Raw genomic sequence first — 24,660 nt, forward strand, 5'->3', positions numbered from 1 at the left:
GTCTCATGGAGAACAGTTCCACTTGGATGCTGCTGGTACTATTTTCTGAGCTGATGGAGAAAGTCACTCAATATAATGTGATTCATTATCCTTTCACACTATGCTCCCATCAGAGGCCCCCCAACCATCCCTGCAGCTCAGAAATCAGTCAGGGTTCTAATGAAACAGAGGATATTTTTAACAGATAGTCTCACTTCTGACAAGCTCAGGGGACTTAGCAATCGACATTGTGTTGAACGCTGAACAAGACCATCTCACAACCGTTCCTGTCCAAGAGAGCTTCCAGTGCGAGGGAGATGCAAAGAGATGTTCTGAGACAACCCAGGAGGAGTTAAAGCAGGAACCACTGAGTTTATTTCAGTCTTGATGACCCCAAAAATACTCTAAGGTTGCAATTTAACTGAGGGGGAGGCGCGCAGGGCTGAGCTGCAGCTACCTCTGCTAAGTGAACCGGATGGAACATTTTCTCTGTTCCTAAGTCAGTGAGTCATCTAATTAAGAGTTAAAATATTTTGATTTTTTTTTTTTTTAATAAAAACACACTATCTTGTAAGGAGACAACTTGTTAACAGTGAAACCCAGGTGTTGACTCTACACAATAACCTCTTTGTGATTGCCACCCACTTTGCCTGGGTTTTGAAATGCCAGTGCCTCAATTAGTGCAACAGAGTAAATGCAGATTATTTCACAAGCTTCCCACAATGCCAGAGTTCTAGACACCAGGATGGAGGGCTGAAGAAAAGCAAGACACGGCTGTTTACAGAGGTCTCAAAAGCCAAGTATTCTAGGCTTGGTGTCACGGAACAATGAAGACAAAGAGAATCCAGCTAGAAAAGCTCACTTCTCAACAGTCAGCCTCCAAAAGGGCCCAAACCTGGACTGTGCCGCTCAGTGCTGGTTCAGGGAGGGTAGGGTACCAGTTCCCAAATACAAGCATCATCTTCTGCATGTTCTTTTCTTCTCTCTCTCTCTCTCAATATCTCACTGCTTCTCATTCACAGAACCAGCTATACAGAGGGTGACCCCTAAGACAGTGAGCAGCATTCCTACCATGGCCCCTAGGGAAAAGACATGCAAAAGAAAAATTAACTCCTTTGAACTCAGAAAGCTTGGGGACGTTGACTGGGGTGTGCCAATACTCCTGTTGGGACCAAAGCTGGAGGCTCCTGGCCTAAAGGGTCTTGCCTTTCTGCTCAGGGTCAGACCAGTCACCAAATTGGGGTCAGAAAGGAATTTTTCCCCATGGCCAGATAGGTGCAGACTGGGGCAGGGGGTGCATGGGTGATCATGCCTCAGGCAGGGGTTTGACTAGATGAGCCCTGGAGGTCCTTTCCAGCCCTACTTTTCTATGATTTTATGATAAACTTCAGGACAAGTCCATCAGGTCATGTCCTCAGAGTCCGAGATGTTCTGGAGATCACAGTGTAAAATCTGGATGGGATCAGACTAAACTAATACCAGATAGGACTTCAGCATTGTTGAAAGCAGATTCTAAGAGAGGCTCCCTCCACTGCTGTGCAGGCATTTTGTCTGTGAGCTGCCTTGCCAGAACTGTGCTATGGAGAGCAAATATGCTGTGGTGAACTGCATCATACTTCTTAGGACAGACAAGAACCCTTTTTCCCAGTCAGGGAGACTGCATTACTGCTGTGCTAGCAACAGCTCTGTTTAAATACAAATGCAGCTGTTGGCATGGGCTTATTGGTAGCTATTAGCAATTTCCAAGCAGTAGCTAATATTCCCAAGCTTGTAGTGTCTTTATGAAGGGAACTGGTCTGCACTGATGTTGCTCTATGGACTCAGATGGGAATAAAGACTCTTCATTGGTGTTTTAGGTGTGCAGGAAACATCCCTTTCTTGTACCAGAGCAATTGTTAGTTCTGTTATACATCCCTTATATCTTATCCCATGAAAGCCCAAACCCGAGGTACTAGGAGCCCTCAACTCCCTGTGACTTGAACTTGGCAGGACAGGACTCCTTCAGTGAAACTCACCTTCCCTCCCCACAATGTGAAGAGTCCAGTTCATCGTAAAGGATGATCATGTTTGCAACTGAGTAGCTTCCTCCCCTGAGAGACCCCCAGAACCATGTTATCTACTGTGGGGTAACACACTACTTCTTAGTGTAGCGATAGCAAGTGACCCATAGCAGAGTTGTCCTGCTTCTGGTTTCAAGTCTCAGTCTGACAACAGTTGCCGAAAATAGCACGGAGCGGTGCTATGCTATCCATGATAGACTAGGATTAGCCAAATCATTGCCCCACAGCTAAGGGAGGGGAGCTCACTAAATCCATCCCCAACCCAGCACACGGTGAATTATTTAACTACCCCTAATGTCCGCTCCTTGGATTATGATTTACCTAGAAGACTGTGCTGAACCAAGCCACTACAAAGATTCAGGGCATGGAGTCAAATGTGTGCAGAGTGCATCTATAAAAGGACTGAGGCGTGACTTACTTTTACCACCGATGTCTTCCCCAAGGACCTTTCCGGTTATTAGGGTGACGATCAGAGCCAGAGAGTTACAGAGAGGAACTGCCAGCGAGAGGTCTGAAATGGAACGGGTAATATTAACGCATTGACCTGGAGCGTAGTAATTACTGGTGTATGTGCCAGGTAAGTCTTTAACAAGGGCGTACACACAGCTTAAACACTAACAATGCTGTAAAACTCACGCTCAGCATTATAACGGACATCCCTGCTGCTGTTGCAATACGCCCAGCCGACCTCTCTCGCCTGGAGCGCCAGCCTGTGCTTTTTGCAAACTCTCTTCCCATCGTCTCAACCCTCCCGCCGCCCTGGAAAGGGGAGAGCAACCACTGACCTGCCGATGCCAATGTGACGTAGTAGAGTACAGATCCACACTGGTTAAATGCAAGTGGCACCATATACTGCAAGGAGAGCACAACGTGTCAAGTCACTACAGAAGAAATGAGGGTAAACACAGGACGGGATCATGTAAGGACGGGCGCCGGGGATCCACGAAAGGGGCGAGAGCCAGTTTGATCTGAAAGGGAGCAGCAGGTCCAGCGTTTCGGTCGCAGGGCCGTGCCGCTGAATCCCTGTCAATGCGATACGTTCCCCTCTGTTTTCCTAGTCAGTAATGGGGGCTCGCGATCGTTTCTGAGGAGAGGGGGGAGTTCACGAAGAGCTGCCACGCGCTGGGAAGTCCTCGGAGGAAACGCAGCGCCCCGCGCGAGCTAAACGAGATGTCACAAAAAATCAAACGGGCGACGCGGCCAGGAAAACGCGCGGTAAAACCTCAGCGCAGGTCGCAGCCATTCAACGCGCGGCCGGGGCCAGCGCCAGCGCCCTACCTTGTAGTTGAGGAGCAGGAATCTCATTTCTGCGAGCAGCTGCAGCAGCCGGGTCTCCCGCTTCACCTTCTCCAGCCCCTCCGTGCCCGTCCTCAGGAAGGGGTTGGTCCCTCCCCACAGAACAGCCACGAGGACGAGCACGGGCACGTCCCCTGCAACGTGACCAGCGACCGCGGCGGGTCAGGGGGGATCCGTGCCCCGCCATACGGATGCCCCCCCTCCAGTGCTTTATTACTGCCCCTCGGCCCCCGCCGCGGAGGGGCAGGTCGGTCACGTCCTCAACGTCGGGCTCTAAGGTGCCCCCGCCCCCCACGCGCCCGGGGTCGTATGTGCCCGAGGGGACCGGAAGCGGGAAGCTTACCCAGCGGGGCCATGGCAACGCCGCCTCTACTTCCGGCCTCCGAGCGCTCTGACCCGGAAGCGGTTGCCGCTCTTCCTCTTCCGCCCTGCGCGCTGGTGTGGGAGCGCCGCCGCCATGGTGGGTGCGCGCGGGGTGTCGGTGTCGGTGTCGGTGTGGGGGAGGGGAGGCGGGCGGGGCTCGGGGCTGACCCGCGCTGTCCCCGCAGAAGCCGATCCTGCTGCAGGGCCACGAGCGCTCCATCACGCAGCTCAAGTACAACCGCGAGGGAGACCTGCTCTTCACCGTCGCCAAGGACCCCGTGAGTGTGTCCGCCCCTCCCCTCCCCCGCCCAAAACGCCGCTCTGCCCAGCCCGGGGCGCTTCATCCCCGCCCGGGACACGTGTATGGTTTCCACCCAACACCAGGCCCCCTCCCTGCCTGCTTCACAGTCGTTGTAACCCGGCATCTCGCGTCTACAGTCCCCGTTCCTCGGTTCCTCCCAGCTGCGATAACCCGCCTCTCGCATTCGTGCGTGCTGCGGCGCGAGCCTCGAGATCCTCCATGCAGTTTCGCATGTGACGCTAAGCGGGGTTCGCGTACCCGGCAACGTCAGGTAAAGCGGACGCTCGGTTTGCTTCTGTCGTTCCTCCAGATTGTCAACGTTTGGTACTCGGTCAACGGAGAGAGGCTCGGCACTTACAACGGTCACACGGGAGCCGTCTGGTGTGTGGATGCGGACTGTATCCTTTGGTTCCCACGGCCTGTCTGGCGTCTTCAGGTTCTTCTCCAGTGCCGTCGTTGGGGTCGGGGGGGGCTACGGTACAAGTGATCCTTGTCCAACCTGGTATCAGACTCTTTCCTTTACTCTCTGCTGGATTTTTCCCCCCTTCCTTTGAAACGGGAAATGGTCTGTGCGCCGTTGTGCCCCAGCCACACTTACCCTTCACCGCTGCAGGATGATACAACGTACTCAGGCTGCTGGTGAAGCTGGGGTTCCTGGAAGATCGTTGCAAAGCGATCTTCTCTTGCCGCTGCAGACGGTAGTTAATAAATGCAAAGCAAAAGCTTGTCTGAATATGAGAGGAGCCTGGTTCTCGTGGCACAAATATCTGGCCGCAGCGTCGTGGAATGAAAGTTACTTAACACGCATGTGTCGCATTCCTGATGCGTGCACTGAAACTCTTACAGTGCTGTGTGCGTGTGTCTGTGTCCTACTCTAATATGTGAATGTTGGCTCCTTTGAGGGGTGGGGAGTAAGGCTTTGTTGACGTTCCTTAACTAATGGTTCAGGGGACACGAGGCATGTGCTTACAGGCTCTGCAGACAACTCCTGCCGGCTCTGGGACTGTGAAACAGGTAAGACAAGCTGTTGGGGAGAGGATCTTTCAAGCCTTTCATCAGAGCACAGCTGAGTCCGTGAGCTGGGGAGCAGCAGGGTAATGTGTTGGCTTCTCACTTCAGCAAAGGCACGTTTCAGTTTGCCTGAGGCCGCTCACGGAAGGGTGTGCTCGTGTTCTGATTCCTGCCCACTAAGAAGTATTTTTGCCCTCTTCACTTTCCACACTGATCTGATTTGATGTCTTCAGCCTGGAATTGGTGCTGAGGTGATGCTTGTGTTGGGGGAACTTGCACTTTATCTCTGACCAGAAGGGTCGGTCCTTGCTTTGTGAGTGTGTAATTCATCCAGCAGCTTAAAAGAAATTCTTTCTTGTGTGCATTTCATGAATGATATTGCAGTAGCTGAAATGGTGTCATCCTTTTTGAGTAAAAGCATTTGGGCGGAGGCCCACAGAGCATGCTTCTCTGACCTGTAGTGAAGCATTAAGGTGCTTGTTTACCAACTTGGGAGACTGCTGCGAGACCCTCTTCAGAGCCCAAAACATCACTTGCTGTGCTAGCTCACTAATCAGTGGGGACTTGAGCAGTGAGAATAGACTGGAACTTGCATTAAACGACTTACAGGTAGTTAAAGCTGCTGACTGCACCCTGTTCTAGTTTCCTGTCTTTGCTTGGTGAATGGTGAAATTAATGGTGTGAAACTCACAATGTGGTGGTCTGGAGCTGTCCACTGAGACTTTGCCCTGTGTCTAGGAAAACAGCTTGCCCTAGTGAAGACCAGCTCCGCTGTGAGAACCTGCGGGTTTGATTTTGGAGGAAACATCATCATGTTCTCCACGGACAAGCAGATGGGATATCAGTGCTTTGTGAGCTTCTTTGACCTGCGGGACTCCAGCCAGATTGGTATGGAGCCTGGGCAGATGCCTTTGTGGGGGTGGGGAGGCTCTGATGGCACCTTCTGTCAGCAGTTCAGTTGGCAGCGTTGTGCCTGAGCCACTCCTTCCTTCCCCAGAGAACGATGAGCCTTACATGAAAATCCCATGCAGCGAGTCGAAAATCACCAGTGCTGTGTGGGGCCCTCTGGGGGAATTCATCATTGCAGGGCACGAGAATGGAGAGTTGAACCAGTTTAGTGCCAAGGTGAGTGTGATGCAGAGCAGGACTGTCTGAGGGCAGGGAAGAGGGCCATATGGTGGGCATCCCACGGCATATGAGCTGGACTTTTGTGAGCCGTGGTGCAGGTGTGGGCAAGGGGCACTGGAGTATGATGGCTGGGGAAAGTATGTGCACCTGGGGTGCTCTGGTGCTGGTGGAGGGTGATCATTAATTTTGCTGTGTCTGGTCCCAGTCAGGGGAGCAGCTCACAAATGTCAAAGAGCACACCAAGCAGATCAACGACATCCAGACCTCACGGGACATGACCATGTTTATCACTGCCTCCAAGGACAACACAGCCAAGGTGAGACCTCTCTTGGCCCACCCAGTGGCTCTAGGACGCTGAGGGAAATGGCCATCTCGACTTCTTTTTCCCTTCCACTGTTTGAGGCTTCTCTCTAGAAACTTGTGGGTAACCATGGACCCAAGCTTCTTTTACACCAAAGCAAATGTCTGCTTAGTGGGAACAGCCCTGTAAGGAGAGGGCTGCCTGGGCTAGATGGACAGGCAGAGGCAATCATGCAGTGGTTTCAGAGCTGAGGTGGAGAGGGGCACTGTGTGCTGCTCTTCTTGGAGCACGTGCAGATCTTTTTGGGACTTAAACTTTTGAATCAGAAGTCTTACCATGGACTGTTCTGGACCCATGACACTAATGAGCCCTGTCTGGGGTGGAAGCCGCTGCTCAGGCTGTTGGGGGAGTGAGGCCTTCCCAAGGTATTACCTTGGAACAGGCTGGTAGTGCTGGCTGTCGTTTCTTCCAGCTCGTTCCCAGGGTCACCACTGCACCTCTTACCTCCTAGCTCTTCGACTCCACGACACTCGATCACCTGAAGACGTTCCGGACAGAGCGGCCCGTGAACTCTGCAGCGCTCTCGCCCATTTTTGACCATGTAAGTGTTTGCCTTGGGGCTGCTGCATCATAGATGCTTCTCCTTTTGCCAAGCCCTGGCATTGTGGCAAGAAAAGAGAGATTGAGGGTGGGGAGATGGGGACTCTAGGACAGGATCTGGCAGTGGGCAAAGAACATTCAGTCCATCGGTGTCTTGCATCACACTCTGATAATGGCATAATTTCCTCCATCTTTCAGGGGCAGTGCAGGGCTATTCCCCGCAGTATATTCATGTCCCTTCTATACCACTATGCCCCCATGCCTGCATGCAGGGCTTGCTGGTGGCTCCTCTTCCCTCCCTGAACTTTAATCTATGGTGCCTTTAGTGTTGCATCTCCAGGCTTCTTTGCTGCCCCATGGTGAGTCCTGTCACTGCAGCCTGAGATGCTGTACTAGCTCAGGAAGGGCTGATCACTGGTCCATAAGAAGCTTCAGCCTGCCTCAGTGGGGATGGGAGGGGGATGTGGAGAGAGACATGGCTGAATTAAAACTGTTTCTTCCGCTGTAGCTTCCAGCAGAGGTGACAGGGAGGGAAGAAGAGGGATCTACTTAGGCTGAAACCTGCAGCAGAAACCCAGGAGGCTGGAACCTCCTGCCATCTTGGTGTGTCAGAGAAGAGGAGTGTGGGCAGCCTGGCTGGCTCTCAGAGTTATTTTTAGCTGCTGCCAGTCTAAGCATCTGTGCAACTGCAGCACTGGCAGATGGGAATGGCTGGAGAGGAGTTGGTATTTGGAGTGTTCTTTCCTGCCATTCCTCTGCCAGGGGAGGGGAATGTTGCTGGAGTAACCAGCGCAGTGTGAGCGCAGGCTGGGAAGTCTGTGAAAACCCTACAGGGATGAGTTCTAGGCCTTCTGTTTTGGGCTTGGTAAATGGTTCTCAAGTGAGTGTGGCTGAAAGGTAAGAGGTGCACAGCAGATGTCATGGAGCTCTAGCCATGGAGATCAACCTGACGGGAGCAGGCATCTCATGGATCTCTGCTTCAGTTGCTCTGCTGAGTACATGGAGCCTGGTACCTGCCAGGAGTGATCTTGAAACAGCATCTAAGTATGTTGGCTGCTTTTTCCCCCTCGCAGGTCGTCCTGGGTGGTGGACAGGAGGCCATGGACGTGACCACGACCTCTACTAGGATTGGCAAGTTTGAGGCAAGGTTAGTTCCTTTTGTTCCTTCAATGCCAAAGCAGACGGGGGCATGGAGGGCAGATGACAAGTGCTACTGCCTACCTTCTGAAGCAGCAGAAAGAGTTGGTCATGGAGTACGCCATGCCCTCAGACAACCCTCCCCATGCCTGACTGGGGCTACAAGCTGCTGACCCAGAGCCTCTTCCTTGTTCCCAGATTCTTCCACTTGGGTGTTGAAGAGGAGTTTGGGAGAATCAAAGGCCACTTCGGTCCAATAAACAGTGTTGCCTTCCACCCCGATGGAAAGAGGTGAGGATTTTGCTGTGGGGTTCAAAGTCACTGCTGCCTATTCAGGCTGGAGTCAGGCTTTAATGGGCTACATTCCACCCCCTCCCTGCCAGCGCACCTCAGTGTTGACCTGCTTGGCCGTGTCACGATCTCCTTGCACTGCAGTATCCTAAACCCACGGCCCATCCTGGAACACTGAGAAAGCCGCAACCCCCTGCCCCCATCCCCATGCAGGAGGGCAGAGCCAGCCTTGCTTTTGTATCCGCAGTGACTCTTAATATAGATATGACTGGGTGTCAGTGTTGTATCTTAGGGCTTGTCTGCACCAGGGCAGCTGGAAAAGATGAGACCAGCCAACTAGGATCGTACCTTAAACTGCTGCTCCGTGCATGCATGTAGACAGTGGGGCCTTTGGGGCACTGACAGGGAGACTGGATTTGAGGGTGGCGTGACCTCAAAGGGACGTTGGAGTTTTGACCTTTCCTTGTTACTCCCCTGCAGTTACAGCAGCGGCGGTGAGGATGGCTACGTCCGCATCCACTACTTCGACCCCCAGTACTTTGAATTTGAGTTTGAAGTTTGAAGCACAGTCCCTGCTCCTTCCTTCATTTCCCCCCTTTCCTTTGAATGGTTTGTCATCCCCCAGTTCCCTCATGCAGCTGTGGCAGAGCCCAGGTTAGTCGGCTCCCATGGGAAGCAGTGGGTGCTGAGGTCATGCGTAAGCTGTGATGGGCATGGGAATGATGCTTCGTGGAGGTAGCCTTGATGGCGTGTGGCCGGTAGGGATCAGTTCACTTGCTGTCTGCTCTGCAAGCCACCAACTTCCTGCCCTCCTTGGGGATATTTATAAATCGGTGGGAAAATAAACTCCAAAGGAAATAATAAATATAAATCTTTCATAAACTGAGACAGTGCATCGTGGTTCTGCTGGTGGCTTGGGAAAAGCCCAGCCCAATGGTCTCTGCTTTTCCAGCTATGCTGGGTGACTTGCTTCCATACACTGGTGATACTGAGCCTTCCTAGCCTCGGAGGAGCTGGGACCTTGGACTCTTCCCCAGCTGTGGTCTAGTCCTGCTAGTTTAATGCCAGGCAAATAGTCAGAATTGCTTAGGCCATAAATAGGCTGGAAAACAATGACTGGCCGCTCTCTCCTTCCTGCTGACACACATGCAATGTTGATTGCTTTGTCTGTGAGCCAGGCATGAGGCTGAGCCAACTTTTTCCTCGGGGGAACAGTTATTTCCTGCCCTGGCAAACGTTTGTTGCAAGCCCTTCCTCTCCCCTGCGTCCCTGTCCAGCCTGTATGTAGAGTGAGGGGGACTTGGTGCTTCTCTGCTTGATCCTGGTTCTAGGTATCGGTGTCTTGCTGACTGCAGCTCAGGTGGATATTGCCGCTCGGGCTGTGAGGTGTAGACTGGAGGGGGTTGAGGAGAATGGATCTAGCGTTTGACCTTTCTGGCTGCTTCGCGGTAACAGTGCTGGGGAGACACAGGCAAAACCTCCAGCCCAGACACCCTGTGGGAGGAACCATCGAATGGAATTGCTGGACAAACTGATCTTCCTGGTACTCCCCAACCCTGCTCTCAAAGTCCATGTCTAAGCCTCTGGCCTGGTGCCAGTGAGGTTCTGGCTATCCTAGAGTAGAGTGAGGGCATGTATGGGCTGAATGGAGTCATCTCCCCGAGGAGCAGCCCACTGCTCCCGGGCACTGAAAGCAGGAGGAGACAATGTGAGAACAGTCCATTTTACTGTCTGTGCTTTGGTTGTAACACCTTGAGGTAACCCACTGGCCTCTGCACCAGGCAAACTCAGTTCAGAGCCTGGCTTTGCAGTCCAGGCTTGCCAGGGCTCCAACAGAGCCTGTGACCAGCACAAAGCTCCAGGTGAAAAACAGCAGTTTGTTTTTTTTCCCCCCTGGAGGAGGATGAAATGATGGATCCAGGGCCTGGCAGTGCCTGAGCCACCAGCTGTCCTGAAGCAACCTCCCCTCTGTTGTGGTAAGGTCAGTGGGGGAGCAGCCGCTGGGAATGAGCAGCACCATTGGTCCTCGGTGTTTTGCTGCCTTCCACCAGTCGCTGGATTTCTGCCCAGGCCTCATCCAGGTACTGGGAGGAGCGGATCCACTGGAGGAACAAGCCTGCGGACACAAGCTGTCAGCACTTACTGCAGGGCAGTCAGGAGTTCTTAGCTACTGAAGGCAAAGCCCTTGCAGGGTGTGTGTGGTGGTGGGGAGGGAGCCTACAGAGCACTTACCCTGCCAGAGCTGCAGGCTCTGGGGTTCCACGGACGGCCAGATGACCAGGGCGTTGTACGAGTACAGGGGGTTCAGGTATTCCTTCTGCTGGTTAGGCTGGTTCAGCCAGGACCAGAGCGAGTGCGTCGTCTCCTTCACTTTACACAGGGACCTGCAAGTGTGTGCAGTGAAGGGTCCTGGAGGTTGGCTAGTGGCTGCCTGATTTAGGGCAAAGCCCTGTCAGTGACTTGGGCTTATGGCTACATGCTGGGACTGTCAGTTGAGATCTCAAGTCCCTTCATGTGGGTAAGAAACTGGGTGGCAGTTATTTTCCCCAGGAGGTGTCGCCCACAGGCTGCTGCCTGGCAGGGGGACAAGTGGCTTTGTGTCCACAGGGAAAGGGGATGTTGTGGGGGTAGGAACATCCCTGCCCTTAGGTGCAGCTCTTGGCTGTTTCCATTGAGACATGTTTGCTCTGCGTCAACTAGTGGGCATGTGCTGTGCCAGATCCCTTCCATCCTGCGGCTCGGCTTCCCTAACCCAGGCCACTTTGGCAGGTCTAAGGGATCGAGGGACGAGCCGGGTGTGAAAGCCCAGGCCCTGCCTCCCTAGTGGCTTGGCAGCCTCTGTCATGGGCAGTGAGAGCAGGACACACGAGGGTGCGATATGTATAACTGGAACACCTGGTTTGTGCCTTCACTCCCAGGTGATCCTTCAGCTGGATCCAGCTGTCCCCAGCTGTGGAGATCAGATAACTAGCAGGCCCTGATGGGATGAAGAGGTCAAGGGGCCTGGGGGACATCCCTACTACCCCACGGTGCATATGCTGATGCTCCAGGCTGTCAGCAAATCCACCCCTTCTGGGACTTGGGGTGGAGAATGCCATCCTCATGCCCCCTGCCCAGGGCCCTGCCAGGGTGGGGGCTGCACTTGGCACTTGCCTTTCCTTCTCGCTGTTGCACAGGAAGGTCCCGTAGGCTGAGGCGTAGCTGTTCTCGAACAGCGCCAGCAGGAGGCGCTCGCTGAACTCCAGGGAGAAGGGGAACTGGCGCCCCAGCTGCCCCACGCAGTCCAGGAAGAGGAGGAAGACGGGGGCTTCCTGCTTGAGCCGGGCGTGCGAGTACGCGGAGTGGGCGCAGCGCAGGTGAAACGGATGTCCTGCCTGTCCAATGGGGAGCAGGGGCCCCGTCAGCTGGGGGGCACCAGACACGGGCTGCCTTGTCATTCCCAGGACAGTGGGGGCCTTGGGAGATCAGGACTGGGGTGGGGCAGGTCTCGTGGGCTGCCATCCAGTCCCAGGGGTGAGATGCCGCCCTCTTTCCCCACAGCCAGGCTGCTCTGGGGCAGTGTCACCTCCCCTCCCCTCCCCTTCAGGTACTGGCCCCTGGCTGAGGAGCTGGTTTACCTGGATCCACTCCCGCTCCAGCAGGTGCTGAAATCCCACCAGCGTCCTACAGTCTGGGTCCAGGATCACTTGAGCCAGTGCTGTCACCAGCAGGGTGGTGTCTGTGCCCTCGGCTCCATGCACCAGGACGCAGGCCTCTTCCCTGAAAGCAAAGGGAACGGGGTGGGTGACAAACATGGGCACTGCCCACGAGAGGGGCAAGCTCATGCCAGGGAGGGAGGAAGCAGCAGAGCAGGGCTGGTGGTGGGGAAGCCTGTGTCTGCCTGGCGGGGCTGCCCCTGCCACAGCTGCACAGGCAATCTGGGCCACGTGGGGAGCACGAACACACCCCACGGGTGCAACCCTGTCCCGCTCACTGACCCAGGCTGGCTTCTGCTCAGCCAGGATCTCTGCAAGGGGAAAGCCAGGCCACTACCTACAGAGGGAAGTGGGGCTTCCAGCATGGCAGTCCCTCCTTGCCCCCATTCATCTCACCTCTCCATGCACTGTGCGGCCAGGCAGGCAGTGCTCAGCGCTGCCTTGACGTGGGACAGCCACTTGGAGCTCTCCAGCTTGCTCAGCCAGCGGTCCATGCCGAGGGACGGGTCATTGCAGGCTTCCACGAGCTTCATGAAGCTCTCTTGCAGCGGGCGGCCCCTGCTTGGGGGAGGGTGGGAGAGAAGCTGTCGGGTCCTGGCTCAGAGCAGGGTGATGCTTTCTGGGCTCCTGCCTGGAGTCTGCGCCAGCCAAGGGGAGGAAGGAGCCTCCACCCCTGGTCCCCGGGGGGTGATAGAGTCAGCATAGCCAGATCATTAGTCAGCCATGTAACGAGCAGGCCAGGGCTCAGCCCAGCCTCATGCCATGAGGCAGGGGCTAATATTGAATGTTAGTGCCATTCCTTCCCATAGCCCAGCCCAGAGATCCACATGCACAGGGTGGGAGGTGGATTTTCCCCCAGCCTCAGTGCTAGGTGCTGCACGGGATCAAGTACTGACCTCTCCAGCGGCCTGTGCAGCCTCTTCCAGCCGAGATAGGCAGCTTTGGGCTCAGAGCCACCTCCCGTCATGCGGGCCTGCTTGGCAGCCTGGGCTGAGCGGGTGTCAATGACAAAGCCACGCACCCTCCCGCACAGCGCAGCTTTGAGCAGCAGCTCATCCTCCTGGCACCGCTTTTTGTTGGGGCCCATCAGCGGCTGGCCGCTGCGGAGCATCACCTGTGGGGCAGAGATGCTGCGGCAGCTGGGCTGAACCAGCCCCTCCCCTGTGCCAGCCTAATAAGACAAGGAGCCCCCCCAGCCTCATGTGCTTGTCACTGTGGTCTCTAGAGAAAGTCCTACTTGCCTTATTCCAAGCTAAGCAAGGGCTGGCCTGTTTGGTGGCTGAATGGGAGACCCCTCCCCCCCGGGTCTACAGGGTCAGGGTGGTCAGTGCTGGGTGGGATCCTGTAGTTTGACTCTGCCTCCTTGTCCATCTGCTAGGGGATGGCTTTCTTTGCTGTTTTGTAGGCTGACTTGTTATACTGTCGCAGCGAGCTGCATAACAAACTGTGCCACCCCAGAAGTGGCTGCATTTTGATCCCTCCTGATGGATCGTTTTGGCTGTGAGGTGGTTTTGGGCCTCCAGAGAGGCTCCCACATAAATGTAGTGCCCTAGCTGCTGGGCAGAGAGGTCCCCTGCCTGGGTGCGGCTGTGGTGCCAGGAAGGGAGCTGGAGCAGGAAGGGGATGGCACTCACGGTCTGGTTCTTCTTGTGATAGTAGCTGAGGACAGGGAACCGGCCCCCCTGGCGGAAGCGAGCGATCTTCCTCAAGGCTTCATCATCCACTATGGCTGGCACAATGATGGCTGATGGGTAAGTTGAGCAGGTGGCAAAGTCCCTGTTCACGCTGCTCAGCCTCCAAGCACTTGTCTAGAAAGGGCAGTCTTGTCAAGCTTTGTCCCCAGGGCTTTCACCCCGGGGAGGGGAATGGTGGCCATCTCCTACCTAGCCCTAGGATAGCCCCCTGCAGAGGCCAGCTCAGTTTCCAGGGGCCCTGGCTTGGAGGACTTGCCAAAATAGCTGGGGAAGTGTATGATGCAGACATCTGGCCCCGTGGAGCTGGCTTGTCTTCTGCAGGTCCGCAGGCAACCACTCGATGAGGGTAAGTGTCTGGCTGCTGATCTAGCCGGGCAATGAAGGTCTCCATATCCCTTCTTCCTGCCCAGAGCCAGCTTGGGCCTGTTTCAGTGTGGTCCAGGCAATCTTCATTCAGATCAGACCCAGCTGCTGCCTTCCCTATCCCAGCCCACCAGGTGTGGCCCATCTCCATTCTGGTGCAATGTCAGCCTCCCTGCTCTGCGCCAGGGGTGAGGGGACAGGTCTGGAATGACCCAAGCTGCCCTGGCCTGCCATGTGTGTAGTGCATGCAGGGCTCTGATCCCTCCCCTCCTCCATGGCTTCTGGAGCATTGCAGTCGCCTCCCACACGCTGCCCTCGCTGCCTGTCCCTGCTCACCTCCGCGACTACCTGTTGGTAGTAATGGTGGGGTAGGTAGAGATGCCAGCCCTGCTCCAGCTTCATGCTGTGGGGTCTGTAGAAGAATGGGTACATCATCATCACCGACTCCACGGACGAGAGGGCCTAGGGAAGGAGCAGAGGAGTTGGTCTCTAGGTGAGTTATATGGACCTATGTGTCTACCCAGTGCTGGCCGTGTGCCAGGCCAGGGCTAGAGCAGAACCATGCTGGATCTGCAATACAGCTGCTGGGGGTCACCTGCCAGAGGACACTCCCACTCCCTGCCCCTGTGTTCTGCATGTGCAGCCCACAGCTGAGTCAGGACAGCATGTGCTATGGGGTCTGATCCCTGTCCCTCTTTTCCAGTCATGGCACAGACTGGGCATTGGCTGGGAGCAGGATGGGGTCCCTGGTGAATTTTCAGGGCACAGCTCTCAGCTGGGGTATGGTTAGGTGCCCCTGCCTGATGCTGCTGGGCTGAAGGGATGGGCCCAGCAGGTGCCTCTGAAAGCCAAAGCCTAGCCCAGTGCAAACAGAGCCTGGGGAGCTGCCTATTTATCATTAACACGGGTAACTGCAAAACAAACACCAGGCGGGCACAGCTGGGACTTGCTCTTGCTAAATGTCAGGTACTGCTCTGAAGTGCCTGGCCAGCCATTGCCCTCCCCAGATGGCACCAGCTAACCTCGATAGAGCTGGCAATGTTGAGACATTCCTCCATGCCTGGGATCTCCAGTTGCAACACCCGCAGGTCCTTGCACTTGAGCGTGATGGTGCCCGAGGAGCTGGCAAACCTGTGAGAAGCCAGATATGGGGAGGGCACAGAGTCAGGTGCTCTGTGGCTGTTTCTCCCCCTCCCCTTCTCAGGGAGTCCAGCTGCTGCTGGTGACAGCCTGGATCAGTGTGTGTGCACAGGGGGGGGCGGGTGAACATAAGTGTCTGCGTATACGAGGAAGCGCGTGATGAACGCAGGTGATAGACGCAGGCAGGTAAGAGCGTGTGTGAAGACACTGTTAGGGACCCTATTGTTCAAGCGGCTGGGCAGAGAGATCAAGCTGGCTTGGGAGAGGTCTGCACTGAGCTCTAGCTTGTACTGCTTGTGCTCAAAGCTGGCACGGGGTTTGAGTGATGTGGAAGGGGAGGGGGAGCTACGTGTACCTAGATGCAAAGTAGGAGTGTGTGCCTCATGATGAGGGGCATGTTGCTATGACCAGAATCACCAGTGCATGTGAGTTAAAGCACGTGTGACCGCACGTGTGAGAGCAGCTGTGGTTTCCAGGCAGATCAGTTATCTGTGGCTACAGGCTCATCCCTGACTGCTAACATGAAGGTGCTGTTTGCTTTCTGCCAGCCCTGCCTTTCCTCCTGCCTCATTCACCACGGGGCCCAAACCCACTGCCTTTGCCCTAGTCCTCACTGAAGCAGAAAGGCTGGAGTTGTTCTCATCTCTCTGTGGGGTGCAAGCTGTTAAAGCAAGAGCAGCAGACAAGGATAGGCGGGCACCATGGCTGCCTGGACAGGGAGCTGGGCTCCAGTTAGCACAAAGCCAGGCAGGTTAGCAAGGCAATACAGGGTTAAAAGCCAAACCTGGTCTCTCGTGGAGAGCTGTTAGTCCTGGCGCTTTGGTACCAGCCTAGGTTCTGAACACTGAGTCACAGAAAAGAAGAGAGGTTACTGGGCAGGCCTCGGGGTCACTGCCCCTGATGGCAGGCTTGGGGGCCGGGGGAAGCAGAGAGTGGAAGGAGAGGAGAGAGTGAATTGTCCTGCGTCCAGCTGAGCTCATGGGGACACTTGGCACTGGGACCTGAAGTTTGGGATCCCAGTCAGGGCCCCATGGCCTGCCTGGTGCAGAGCCAGCTGGATTCCTGGGAAGGACTCGGGGCACTGACGGGGCTGGGAGGCTGCAGGAGTGGTGTGACTGCTGAGCAGCAGGGGCATCTTTTGGACCCCTGCTTCCTGCCTTGTCCACTGTGATCTTGGGTGCCTGAGTGTCGGGGCCACGGGAGCCCTCCTAGCTCCAGCCACGCTCAGACTCCCTCCTCCCCTTACTCAGCCGGGCAGGCTTGGAAGCCACTCGGCTGCCTTTCTGCACCAGCTGCAGGGATGTCTCCACCTTCAAGGAGGTGGGAGAAGGATCAGCTTGAAGAGGTTACATGAGAGGATGAGAGGGGAAGGGCTGGGGGCCTGATCTGGGGAACTGTGGGTTGGGGTGGGGGGTGACTTCACTACAGGCTGCTCTGCCACAGGGCAGGGGATCTGCCAGGCTCATCTCTCCCGCTGGTGAGGCGTTTGGCAGGGGCCGGGGGAGACTCACCTCTTCTCTACGGCGTCCACGTTCCGGATGAGAAGCCAGAGCTCCACTGTCCCCTGCTCCCCATCCCCGCCAGGCTGGGACGACAGGAGCAGGTGATGGCTGGTGATGCACAGGGTCCCCTTGACCGCTGGGACCCCGGGGCCCGAGAGCAGCACGTTCTCTACCTTGGCAGTCTTGATCAGCTCAGAGAACTCCATGGGGACAGGCTAAGCCCCCGCCGGGAGTGGTGTCACGGTTTCACGTGGCTGTTCCCCAGGGGCAGCCGGCCCCCAGCACCTGGACAAAGTCCTGCAGCCCCAAAGAGGAAGAAGGAGATGCAGACTGAGATGGGAACAGCCCACAGCAGGCATGTAGCTCCTCTTTGCAGCCTCCCTCCCCAAGCCCCTGCCAGGGCTCTACCATCTCCCTCTCTCCCCTGGAGCTCGGCAGTGTCAACACTACTTCACAGAGGGGGAAACTGAGGCATGCACAGGGACATGACTTAATACCCAAGAGGAAAGCAATGGCAGAGCCGGATTGATACTCTGGAGTTCCCATTTCCTAGGCCTGTACTCGGGCTGAGAAACTGGTCCCTGCCCTGTGCTTCTCTGTATATCTATATCGTTGGCAATGCACTGCTCATGGTCCCTGCCAGCAGGATGGTTTAAAGGACCTCATGGCATCTGGGTATGTTTAAGCTGCAGGTGAAAATGCAGCCAGTACCTTGCAAGAAGCGACTTAATCATCACATGCATGGCACCGGGGCCTGTGGACCCCCCTTGCACCAGGTGCCTTGCAAACACCAGAAAACCCCTTCACAATGTAAGATTCCTCCTCTGAAGAAGGCTCTTTCTGCAAACTTCCCCCCAGCCTGCTACTTGCCTCTATCTTGGGCCCCATATCAACACCCTTCTGGGTTGTGTTGGACCTAATGGGATCCAAAGCTGCCATCTTTTGATGGGCTTGGTATGGGCAGATCAGCCTGAACCTCTCGGCTGTACAGAAGTGCTGGGGCAGCCTCTGTTCTGCTCCCAAATCCACCAGCTGGCTGAGGAGCCTCCTCTTGAGGAATAAGCAGCAGCAGGAAGGCAGAGCACCCCGAAAGCCTGGGATGCAGCCACGGTCCTTACCCGCTGTGGGATCCGCAGTCCTCACGCTGCGACTCAGGACCTGGAGCAGCAGAAGTTCGTCACGGCAGGTCGTGCTGCAGAGGAGCCTGCACCTATAGCCCTCGTGCTGGGAGCAGAGCAGTAAAATGCTGCTTTGTCAGGACGCGACACGCAGGAGTGCACAGGTGCCGCGGCCTGGGCGGGCGGCGCAGCTGCCTATGGGGCGAGCGGGGGCCCTCCAAGCAGCTGCCGCGCTGGAGAAGTTGGTGATAAGCGAGGCATGTTTGGAGGCGCTCGTTGGGAAATACAGTAACAGGAACTGAGCAGGCTGCGTGTGGGTGAGGCTCAGAAACAGAAAGAGTGCGAGAGGGAGGATGTGGGGTTTAAGGTGGCCTGGCTGCTCTGGCCGGGCTTGGGCAGCTGCAAGGAGCCCAGGGTCGGGGGTCTCTGGCCCGGCACTGACCCGCAGCTGAGGGGTGTCAGTCTGGAGGCTCTTCCCACGTGTCCTTCTGGGGACAAGGGAGTTCCCAGTTCTGGGGAAAACAGGAACAAATGCACTGGTGACACGGAGCAGTTGAGGCCTTAGTGTGGATGATGTGGGAGGCTGAGCTCCTTCGTCCCCGGGGCATTGCGTGGGCTGAAGAGGAAGGAGGCCTTTGAGGCAGAGTCTCTCCACCTCTAGCCAGGATCCCTCCTCTCTGGAGGGAGCTGGGGCTGGGGTGGTGCAGAGAGGGGCACGGCACCTACGAGGAGCCCTGCATGTCCGTCCTGTTGCCCCAGGGCCCTGCCCAGCCTTCTTAGCTGCCCAGAATCCTCCAGGACTTCAGCCAAGCCTCGGTTGCCCGCAGTCCCCCAGGGCACCGGCACTGTATTCTCTGTTGCCCCAAGCCCCGGGGCTCCTTCCGCACTGCAGAAGGGCAGCCCCTGGCACCCCGCTGTCCATGCAAACCTCTGGCTTCCTGTGCTGGGCATTTTCCCTGCATGTTGACCAGCCCTTGTTGTTGGGGTTGGGGCTGGGGGTGGGCAAGGCTGCGTGCAGCCTGCCCTCCCTCCACCTGTCTCTGGAGGGCGCCCAGTCTCTCCAGGGCCCCTGGGTTCCACCTTAAACACGGCGCAGCTGTGGAGAAGCAAATAAGCCACTCGATAAAGTGACCTGGCCAGGAGCCCTGAGCACAGCTGGAAGGGGGTGACCAATAAGAGCCCTCCAAGGGCGGGATTTCTCATTAGATTTATAGGACGAGAAGGCCCCAGGCTCACGCTGCAGCCTGGGAACCAAGGGAGCTCTTCCCTGCCCCAGTTCCTTGTAAACTCGCAGGCACCGACTTCTCCATCCCTCCGGATTCGGTGCCTGCTCAGTGTGGTTGCAGTGGGGACCTAGCAGGAGGGAGGACAGGCCTACGGGCATCTCACCTAGGATGCCCGGGGAGCAGACAAGCGTCACGCCAGGTGCAGGGATGCACGGCTGTACCTTCACCTTCCTGCGGTGGCAGCAGCCTTTGCCATGCCACCCCACCCCGCTGCCTGCAGCAATTCTCAAGGGCTCTGTAGCAGCCCTTCCATCTTGAATCTCTCCTCTCTCGCATGCTTTGTGAGTCTGACCATCGATTGAATGCTGAGAGGCCTGGGGAATTGGAGGCACAAGCGTTGTGCAGCAGAGGTAGCTTTCTTTTCCTCTTGCTGCAAAGCTGTCCTGTGTCCCTGGTGACCTCTCAACTCTGCCTTGATCTCAGAGCTGGGTGGGGAGTCGGTGTCATTTCTGCGCTGATAATAGACCGGGAAGGGAAGGAGTGTCTGTGGGATAAATTACTTTACACTCCTCCGGGCCTTTATATCCTCATTGAAACTTCCTTTCAAAGAACAGGGTGTCTCCTCCCAGCTGGAGACAATAATACAGAAACAAATCCCTCTGCAGGCCTCTGGCTAATTAAAGTTCCTGCTCGTTTATAATTATCACTGGAGTTCCAACCTTTATTGTTCCAGGGATAAATAACTTGCTCGCAGCTCATGCACACACACGCAGACCCAGCTGGCTAGCCTGCGGGTGACACTGCTCTCGTCCTCCTGTGTCCCGCCATGTCCTTCAGCCACCTGAAGTTCAAGGAGCTGGGAGAAGAGGAGTCCAACTCGGATGAGGAGAACCTGGACAGCGTGAAGGCCCTGACAGCCAAGCTGAAGCTGCAGACCAGGAGACCCTCCTACCTGGAGTGGAAGGCCAGGGTGCAGAGCCAGTCCTGGAGGAACGGGGCCAAGGAAGCCAACATCGGCTTGCTCAAGGAAGAGCAGAGTGGAGACATGGCTCTAGAGGGGAGTCCTACCCAGAGGGCGTCGGGCGGTATCTGTGGGTTTGCCACGATGGACGATGCTCTGGAGTGGCTCAGGAAGGAGCTGGTGAGTACCGCCAGCAGCTCTGCTAGGCATGTGGCCTCTTGGAGAAGAGGGGGATGGAGAAGGCAGGGAACCTGGATCCAGGACCCCATGGATGCTGACTGCCGGGCTCAGCTTGGCAGCCCCAGGGCTGCAGGGAAACAGAGAAGGGGGAGTCTAAGGATGGCAAGGAGGGAAAGAGCCCCTGCCTTGGGCTGGGAGCTCAGCAAGTCCCCTAGTACCAGGCCCGGCTGCCATCACACCTGTGGCCTGCAGGTGTCCATTTGAAGAGCAGCACCAGGCTAGATCTTTCTTCACAACCTCGAGCTTCTGCAGCCTCCTGCTCCTCCAGGCAGGACTCTCAGCCCAGCTGGCCTTTGGCATCTTGTGGTCGATACCCCTGGGAGCATTTTGAGGCGTCTAAATGGCCGTTTTGGTGCCCTCCCCAGGGCTCATAGGGCACTTTGTCTGCCTGGGTGCATCTGCGCATGAGCTGTGTGTTCCCTGCTGTGGCAGGGCGGGCTGCTTCCTCTGCTTTAGTGGGAGGCTGGGGCAGATGTGACCCAATTTTGGTGTGACCCATTTTTTGGTGCCCCATGGCATCACCCCTCTCAGCTGGGGCTGTCCCAGTGCATTCTGGGACTGTCGGGTGGCAGGGTCAAGGGCTTCCAAAGGAATGCTGTGGCGTAGCATCGTGGGATGGAGCCGTAGAGGGCAGGAGGATCGTTGAACCAGAGCAGCTGCAAAGAGCGTGGCTTCATCCCATGCTAAGGAGAAATCACTGCAGCCAGGACTGATTCGTCCAGACCCGAGGGAAACGCCCTGCAGCAAGTGCTTATCAGAGGCCTGGGGCAGCTTTCGCATGGGCGTGTGCCGCTACATGTTTGACCCAGCTGTTGGTGCCATTCTGCTTTGCCTTGAGTGATCTGGACGCGTGTGTGTGTGCACGCGTACATTGATGTGCGACTCTGGCATTTGCCTCTGTGTCGGTGTGTCCTTGTCTGTACATCTGCAACGACGTGTCTCCTTTTTTGTCCACGTGTCTGCGATTCCTTGTGCATATCTGGCTGCCTATCTTGGAGTGTGTGTGTCAGTACAGCTGTGTGTATGTGTGCCCATCTGTGTTTTTTCCATGCATGTCTCCTACCTCTCTGTGTGTTTGTGTCTCTGTCCACCTGTCTACCCCTGCCCATATCTCTGTGTGCATCTCTGGGCCTCTGTCCCGCTGCATCTTCTCATCCTGCTGCCCATGCGGCTCTGCTGGGAGCGTGTCGACTAAGCCAGCTGCAGGCATGGCTCTCTATGCAACGCTTAACCCAGGCAGCCTGGAGCCACAATCACTCTAGAAAGGCAGCAGCATGTGCTCAGGGGCCCCCAAGAGCTGCTATGGAGTTGAAGCCTACGAGCTGTGCTACAGTATGTGTGCTAGCTAGGAGAGAACAGGCAGTGCAAGGCTTGGGTGGGCATGCTGTGGTCATGCCATGCTCTGCTGTGCAGACCTCCCCGCTGGGGCTCCTCTGTGTCTGGCTCCAGCGCAGTCTCAGTGGTGGCTCCCTCATGGCTCTTCTTTCCCTCTGCACAGCAGGAGATGCAGGCCGTGGACCACCAGCTGGCACGGCAGCTGATGCAGCTGCGAGGGCAGATCCACCGGCTGAAGGTGGAGCAGGCCTGCCACCAGCACAAGGAGATGCTGGACGATGCCACCTTCGGCCTGGAGGGCTGTGAGGAGGACTCAGACCTGCTCTGCAACATCCCACCCAAAGCTGCCTTCCTCCTTTCCACGCCGCTCAAGCACATCGGCGTCACCCGCATGAACATCAACTCCCGCCGCTTCTCCCTCTGCTGAGGCTGCCAGGCTCCCCCAGGCTGTCGAGGGGCACCGCCTGGCCCTGAACGTGGGCAGCTGTACCACGCATCCCTGCAGAGACGCTCAGGCTGAATGTAAGAACCCAACAGGCAGGTTAGAGGGAAAACAGTGCGGGGTTGCAGTATTGCAGGCTGCTGGCTCTGGCATCCTGCTGCCTTGCTTGCTCCTATTGCCCAGAGGTGCCTCATCTCTCCTTGCTGAGTGTCCCTTGTTGGCGATACTGCAACAGCTTGCTTGAAACCAGACCTGGCAAGACTGGGCCAGGGCTGCCCTGATCGCCTGGGACCTGAGGCATGGATGGAGCTGGGGAAGTTGGACTCGCCTCACTTCTGTCTTCAGTCCTCAGCTCAATCCCTTGCAACTGGAGGGATGTGCGCTGCAGAGGCTGGCGGGCAGCAGGGGAGCTGAGCCCTGCCTACTGCCATCACATTTGGCCTATTGGCTGCCTCCTGTTGCCCTGCGGTGGCTTTTGCCCTCTCGCTCCTCAGTCCCTGCTCCTGGGGGGTCTCTGCTGTATGGAGCAGCATCTCCAGGATGCACAGAGCTCTGCATTTGCCATAACCCCTGAGCCTGCACAAGGTGAGCAGCCCTGCAGCCATGTGGCGTGCACAAGGCGAGCCAACTGTTCCCAGCAGCATGTGATGCTGTCATGGGAGGGGAGGGAGCATCGCTGCTGGAGCATCTGCGGCTGCAGTGACGCATGCCACGTTGCTGGAGGCTGCTTGCTGATGCTGAAAAGCATGAGCAAACTTTCCATGCAGCAAGAAGAGAAGGCGGTGCAAAGGCGGCTTGCCTTCTGTGTGTCGCATGTGCTAGTGGCCTCCTTGCCGCCCCCAGACTTGTCTGATCCCAGGCTTGCACAGACGGGGCCTCCCTCCCCTGTGCCACACACCTACGTCGAAGCCCCTACTGCTGGCCTGACTCGGCCTGGGGATTACTTCTGATCAAGCCATCTAATCCATATTCCCCCAGCCTTGCGCTGAGTGGGCCAGTCCCCTCCCCCTCCACGCTGCTTCTTGGTAATGGCGGAGGAAAAAGGCGGCGAGCACCTTGGGTTTGTCGCTTGCTTCCGCTACACGCTGCTGTTTCCATTTGGTTTTGCTGAGGCCTCAGATGAGAGGGGTGCCGGCTCTATGGGGAGCCGGTGAACAGCCCCACCGAAGCAGGTGCCTTTGTTTGGCCACATGCATGGCAGCTTCTGTGTTTCATGTTCTCTCCGGCTTGTGTGATGACTTACCCGCAGCTGGGAGACTTCGGGTTTTTTTTCCTCAGCCCTGCAGGGGCTTGCAGTCCCCACCCTGACCCCTTGTTTGGGAAGCTGATTTTTCCAGGGAACGTTTGTTCCTTTGGCTGAGAGTGATGAACCCTGACTTGACACTTTGCCGCGGATCTTGGAGCACGGTGCCAGATCTGTGGAAGCTCACAGCCTCTGCTGAGGGCCATCGACCAAAGAGGGAGGCTGCTGCTGATGGAGGCATGGGTTGAAAGTAGTACAGCCTGCTCCAAGACACCTGCAACTTGGGGACAGAGCTGGGAGGAGAATCCAGGGGCCCTGTGTCCTGGCCCCCTGCTCGGCTCAGACCCTTAGTGAAGGAGCTGAACCCTGAAACCCTGGCTGCAAATTTTCAGCCCTAAGTCCCGCAGCTTCTGTTAGAACAAATTGCTGCTGGTGCAGCGAAGAAGCCTGCTAAGGATCTTCTGGCTCCAAGCCTTCAAAGAAAATACAGGAAGATTGTCAGAGCTTCACAACACTGAGATCCCATTGACCTTTTTCAAACAAAAAAGCGTTCTTATTTTGCCTTGAAAAATGGACTGAGTCCCTGTCCCTCCCCGCCCCGATGCTTTATCATAAAAGCAGTCAATATTTTTGCCATTTTTCAGTGTTTTTGATGATAAAAGAGGATGCTAGATTTTTTTTTTAATGATCTGTGCTGGCAGATGGGAAGTGGGTGCTGATGGTTTTGTCGCTGCTTTCCAGTTGCAGAGAGGCTGAAAGCCTGACATATCCTTCGCAAAGCGAACCTGTCTTTTTTTGTACAGTTGCCATAACAGCAATAAAAATGATTGATTGATGCTTTGATGGTATTTATTTATTTTTTGGTCCTGAAATATCCTAAAGCGGGTTTGCAAACTTTTACGCCATGCAAGAGGCTTGTTTTGCCTACCACTGAAACACAGCCTGCTTTGGGGTGGGTCAGAGCAGCATGTTAACGAAGCAGAGCAACATTAGGACAGGAAGTGAAGCTGAAACCACATCCAGTCAAACTGGGAGAGGAATTCAGGTCTGCAGGTACATGAGCAGGAGTCTGGACAGGATGCCAAGTTGCTAGGTCAGCTGGGTGGAAGTGCTGAATTGAGGGTGTTTTAATCATTGCCTCCTGCTCAAACTGCCCTTTCCGCTAGCCCCCTGGAGAAGTCTCTCCGAAGACAGCTAGCCAGAGCCCAAGCTAGAGCAACATCCATACGCGCGT

The 24,660-nt window shown here is 56.1% G+C and overlaps 4 protein-coding genes across 9 annotated transcripts; 2 read left to right on the plus strand and 2 right to left on the minus strand.

Annotated features, from left to right (window-relative positions):
• Positions 1 to 331: 331 nt before the first annotated feature.
• Positions 332 to 3,742, minus strand: TMEM234 (transmembrane protein 234). The gene is made up of 5 exons (XM_014611140.3): positions 3,679 to 3,742; positions 3,318 to 3,469; positions 2,825 to 2,891; positions 2,458 to 2,550; positions 332 to 1,058 (listed from the first exon to the last, which is right to left on the minus strand). Exons 1-5 carry the CDS (start codon positions 3,689 to 3,691, stop codon positions 982 to 984), a joined length of 402 nt encoding a protein of 133 aa, XP_014466626.1. The 5' UTR covers positions 3,692 to 3,742; the 3' UTR covers positions 332 to 981.
• Positions 3,714 to 9,353, plus strand: EIF3I (eukaryotic translation initiation factor 3 subunit I). The gene is made up of 11 exons (XM_006274805.4): positions 3,714 to 3,795; positions 3,884 to 3,976; positions 4,310 to 4,397; positions 4,948 to 5,013; positions 5,749 to 5,898; positions 6,008 to 6,135; positions 6,344 to 6,454; positions 6,951 to 7,040; positions 8,113 to 8,186; positions 8,375 to 8,467; positions 8,948 to 9,353. Exons 1-11 carry the CDS (start codon positions 3,793 to 3,795, stop codon positions 9,027 to 9,029), a joined length of 978 nt encoding a protein of 325 aa, XP_006274867.1. The 5' UTR covers positions 3,714 to 3,792; the 3' UTR covers positions 9,030 to 9,353.
• Positions 9,354 to 10,176: 823 nt separating this feature from the next.
• Positions 10,177 to 17,076, minus strand: LOC102566645 (myotubularin-related protein 9-like). 4 transcript variants are annotated; one of them, XM_014611141.3, is made up of 11 exons: positions 16,871 to 17,076; positions 16,144 to 16,203; positions 15,242 to 15,350; positions 14,556 to 14,681; positions 13,797 to 13,970; positions 13,059 to 13,276; positions 12,559 to 12,720; positions 12,085 to 12,226; positions 11,621 to 11,841; positions 10,700 to 10,851; positions 10,177 to 10,583 (listed from the first exon to the last, which is right to left on the minus strand). In XM_014611141.3, the coding sequence occupies exons 1-11, from the start codon at positions 17,065 to 17,067 to the stop codon at positions 10,450 to 10,452; spliced, it is 1,695 nt and encodes a 564-aa protein (XP_014466627.2). In that variant the 5' UTR covers positions 17,068 to 17,076; the 3' UTR covers positions 10,177 to 10,449. The 4 variants fall into 4 exon arrangements, with proteins under 4 accessions (XP_014466627.2, XP_019354415.2, XP_006274883.3 ...); XM_019498870.2 differs by having other exon boundaries at positions 12,559 to 12,723; XM_006274821.4 differs by lacking the exon at positions 16,144 to 16,203.
• On the plus strand, positions 13,831 to 24,262 carry FAM167B (family with sequence similarity 167 member B). 3 transcript variants are annotated; one of them, XM_019498879.2, is made up of 3 exons: positions 13,831 to 13,913; positions 19,939 to 20,346; positions 21,905 to 24,262. In XM_019498879.2, the coding sequence occupies exons 2-3, from the start codon at positions 20,032 to 20,034 to the stop codon at positions 22,166 to 22,168; spliced, it is 579 nt and encodes a 192-aa protein (XP_019354424.1). In that variant the 5' UTR covers positions 13,831 to 13,913; positions 19,939 to 20,031; the 3' UTR covers positions 22,169 to 24,262. The 3 variants fall into 3 exon arrangements, with proteins under 3 accessions (XP_019354424.1, XP_006274868.2, XP_006274869.2); XM_006274806.4 differs by lacking the exon at positions 13,831 to 13,913 and adding an exon at positions 18,211 to 18,296; XM_006274807.4 differs by lacking the exon at positions 13,831 to 13,913 and having other exon boundaries at positions 18,368 to 20,346; positions 21,908 to 24,262.
• The last annotated feature ends 398 nt before the right edge of the window (positions 24,263 to 24,660 follow it).

The sequence above is a fragment of the Alligator mississippiensis genome, chromosome 6 (genome assembly GCF_030867095.1).
Source record: "Alligator mississippiensis isolate rAllMis1 chromosome 6, rAllMis1, whole genome shotgun sequence".
NCBI lineage: Eukaryota > Metazoa > Chordata > Crocodylia > Alligatoridae > Alligator > Alligator mississippiensis.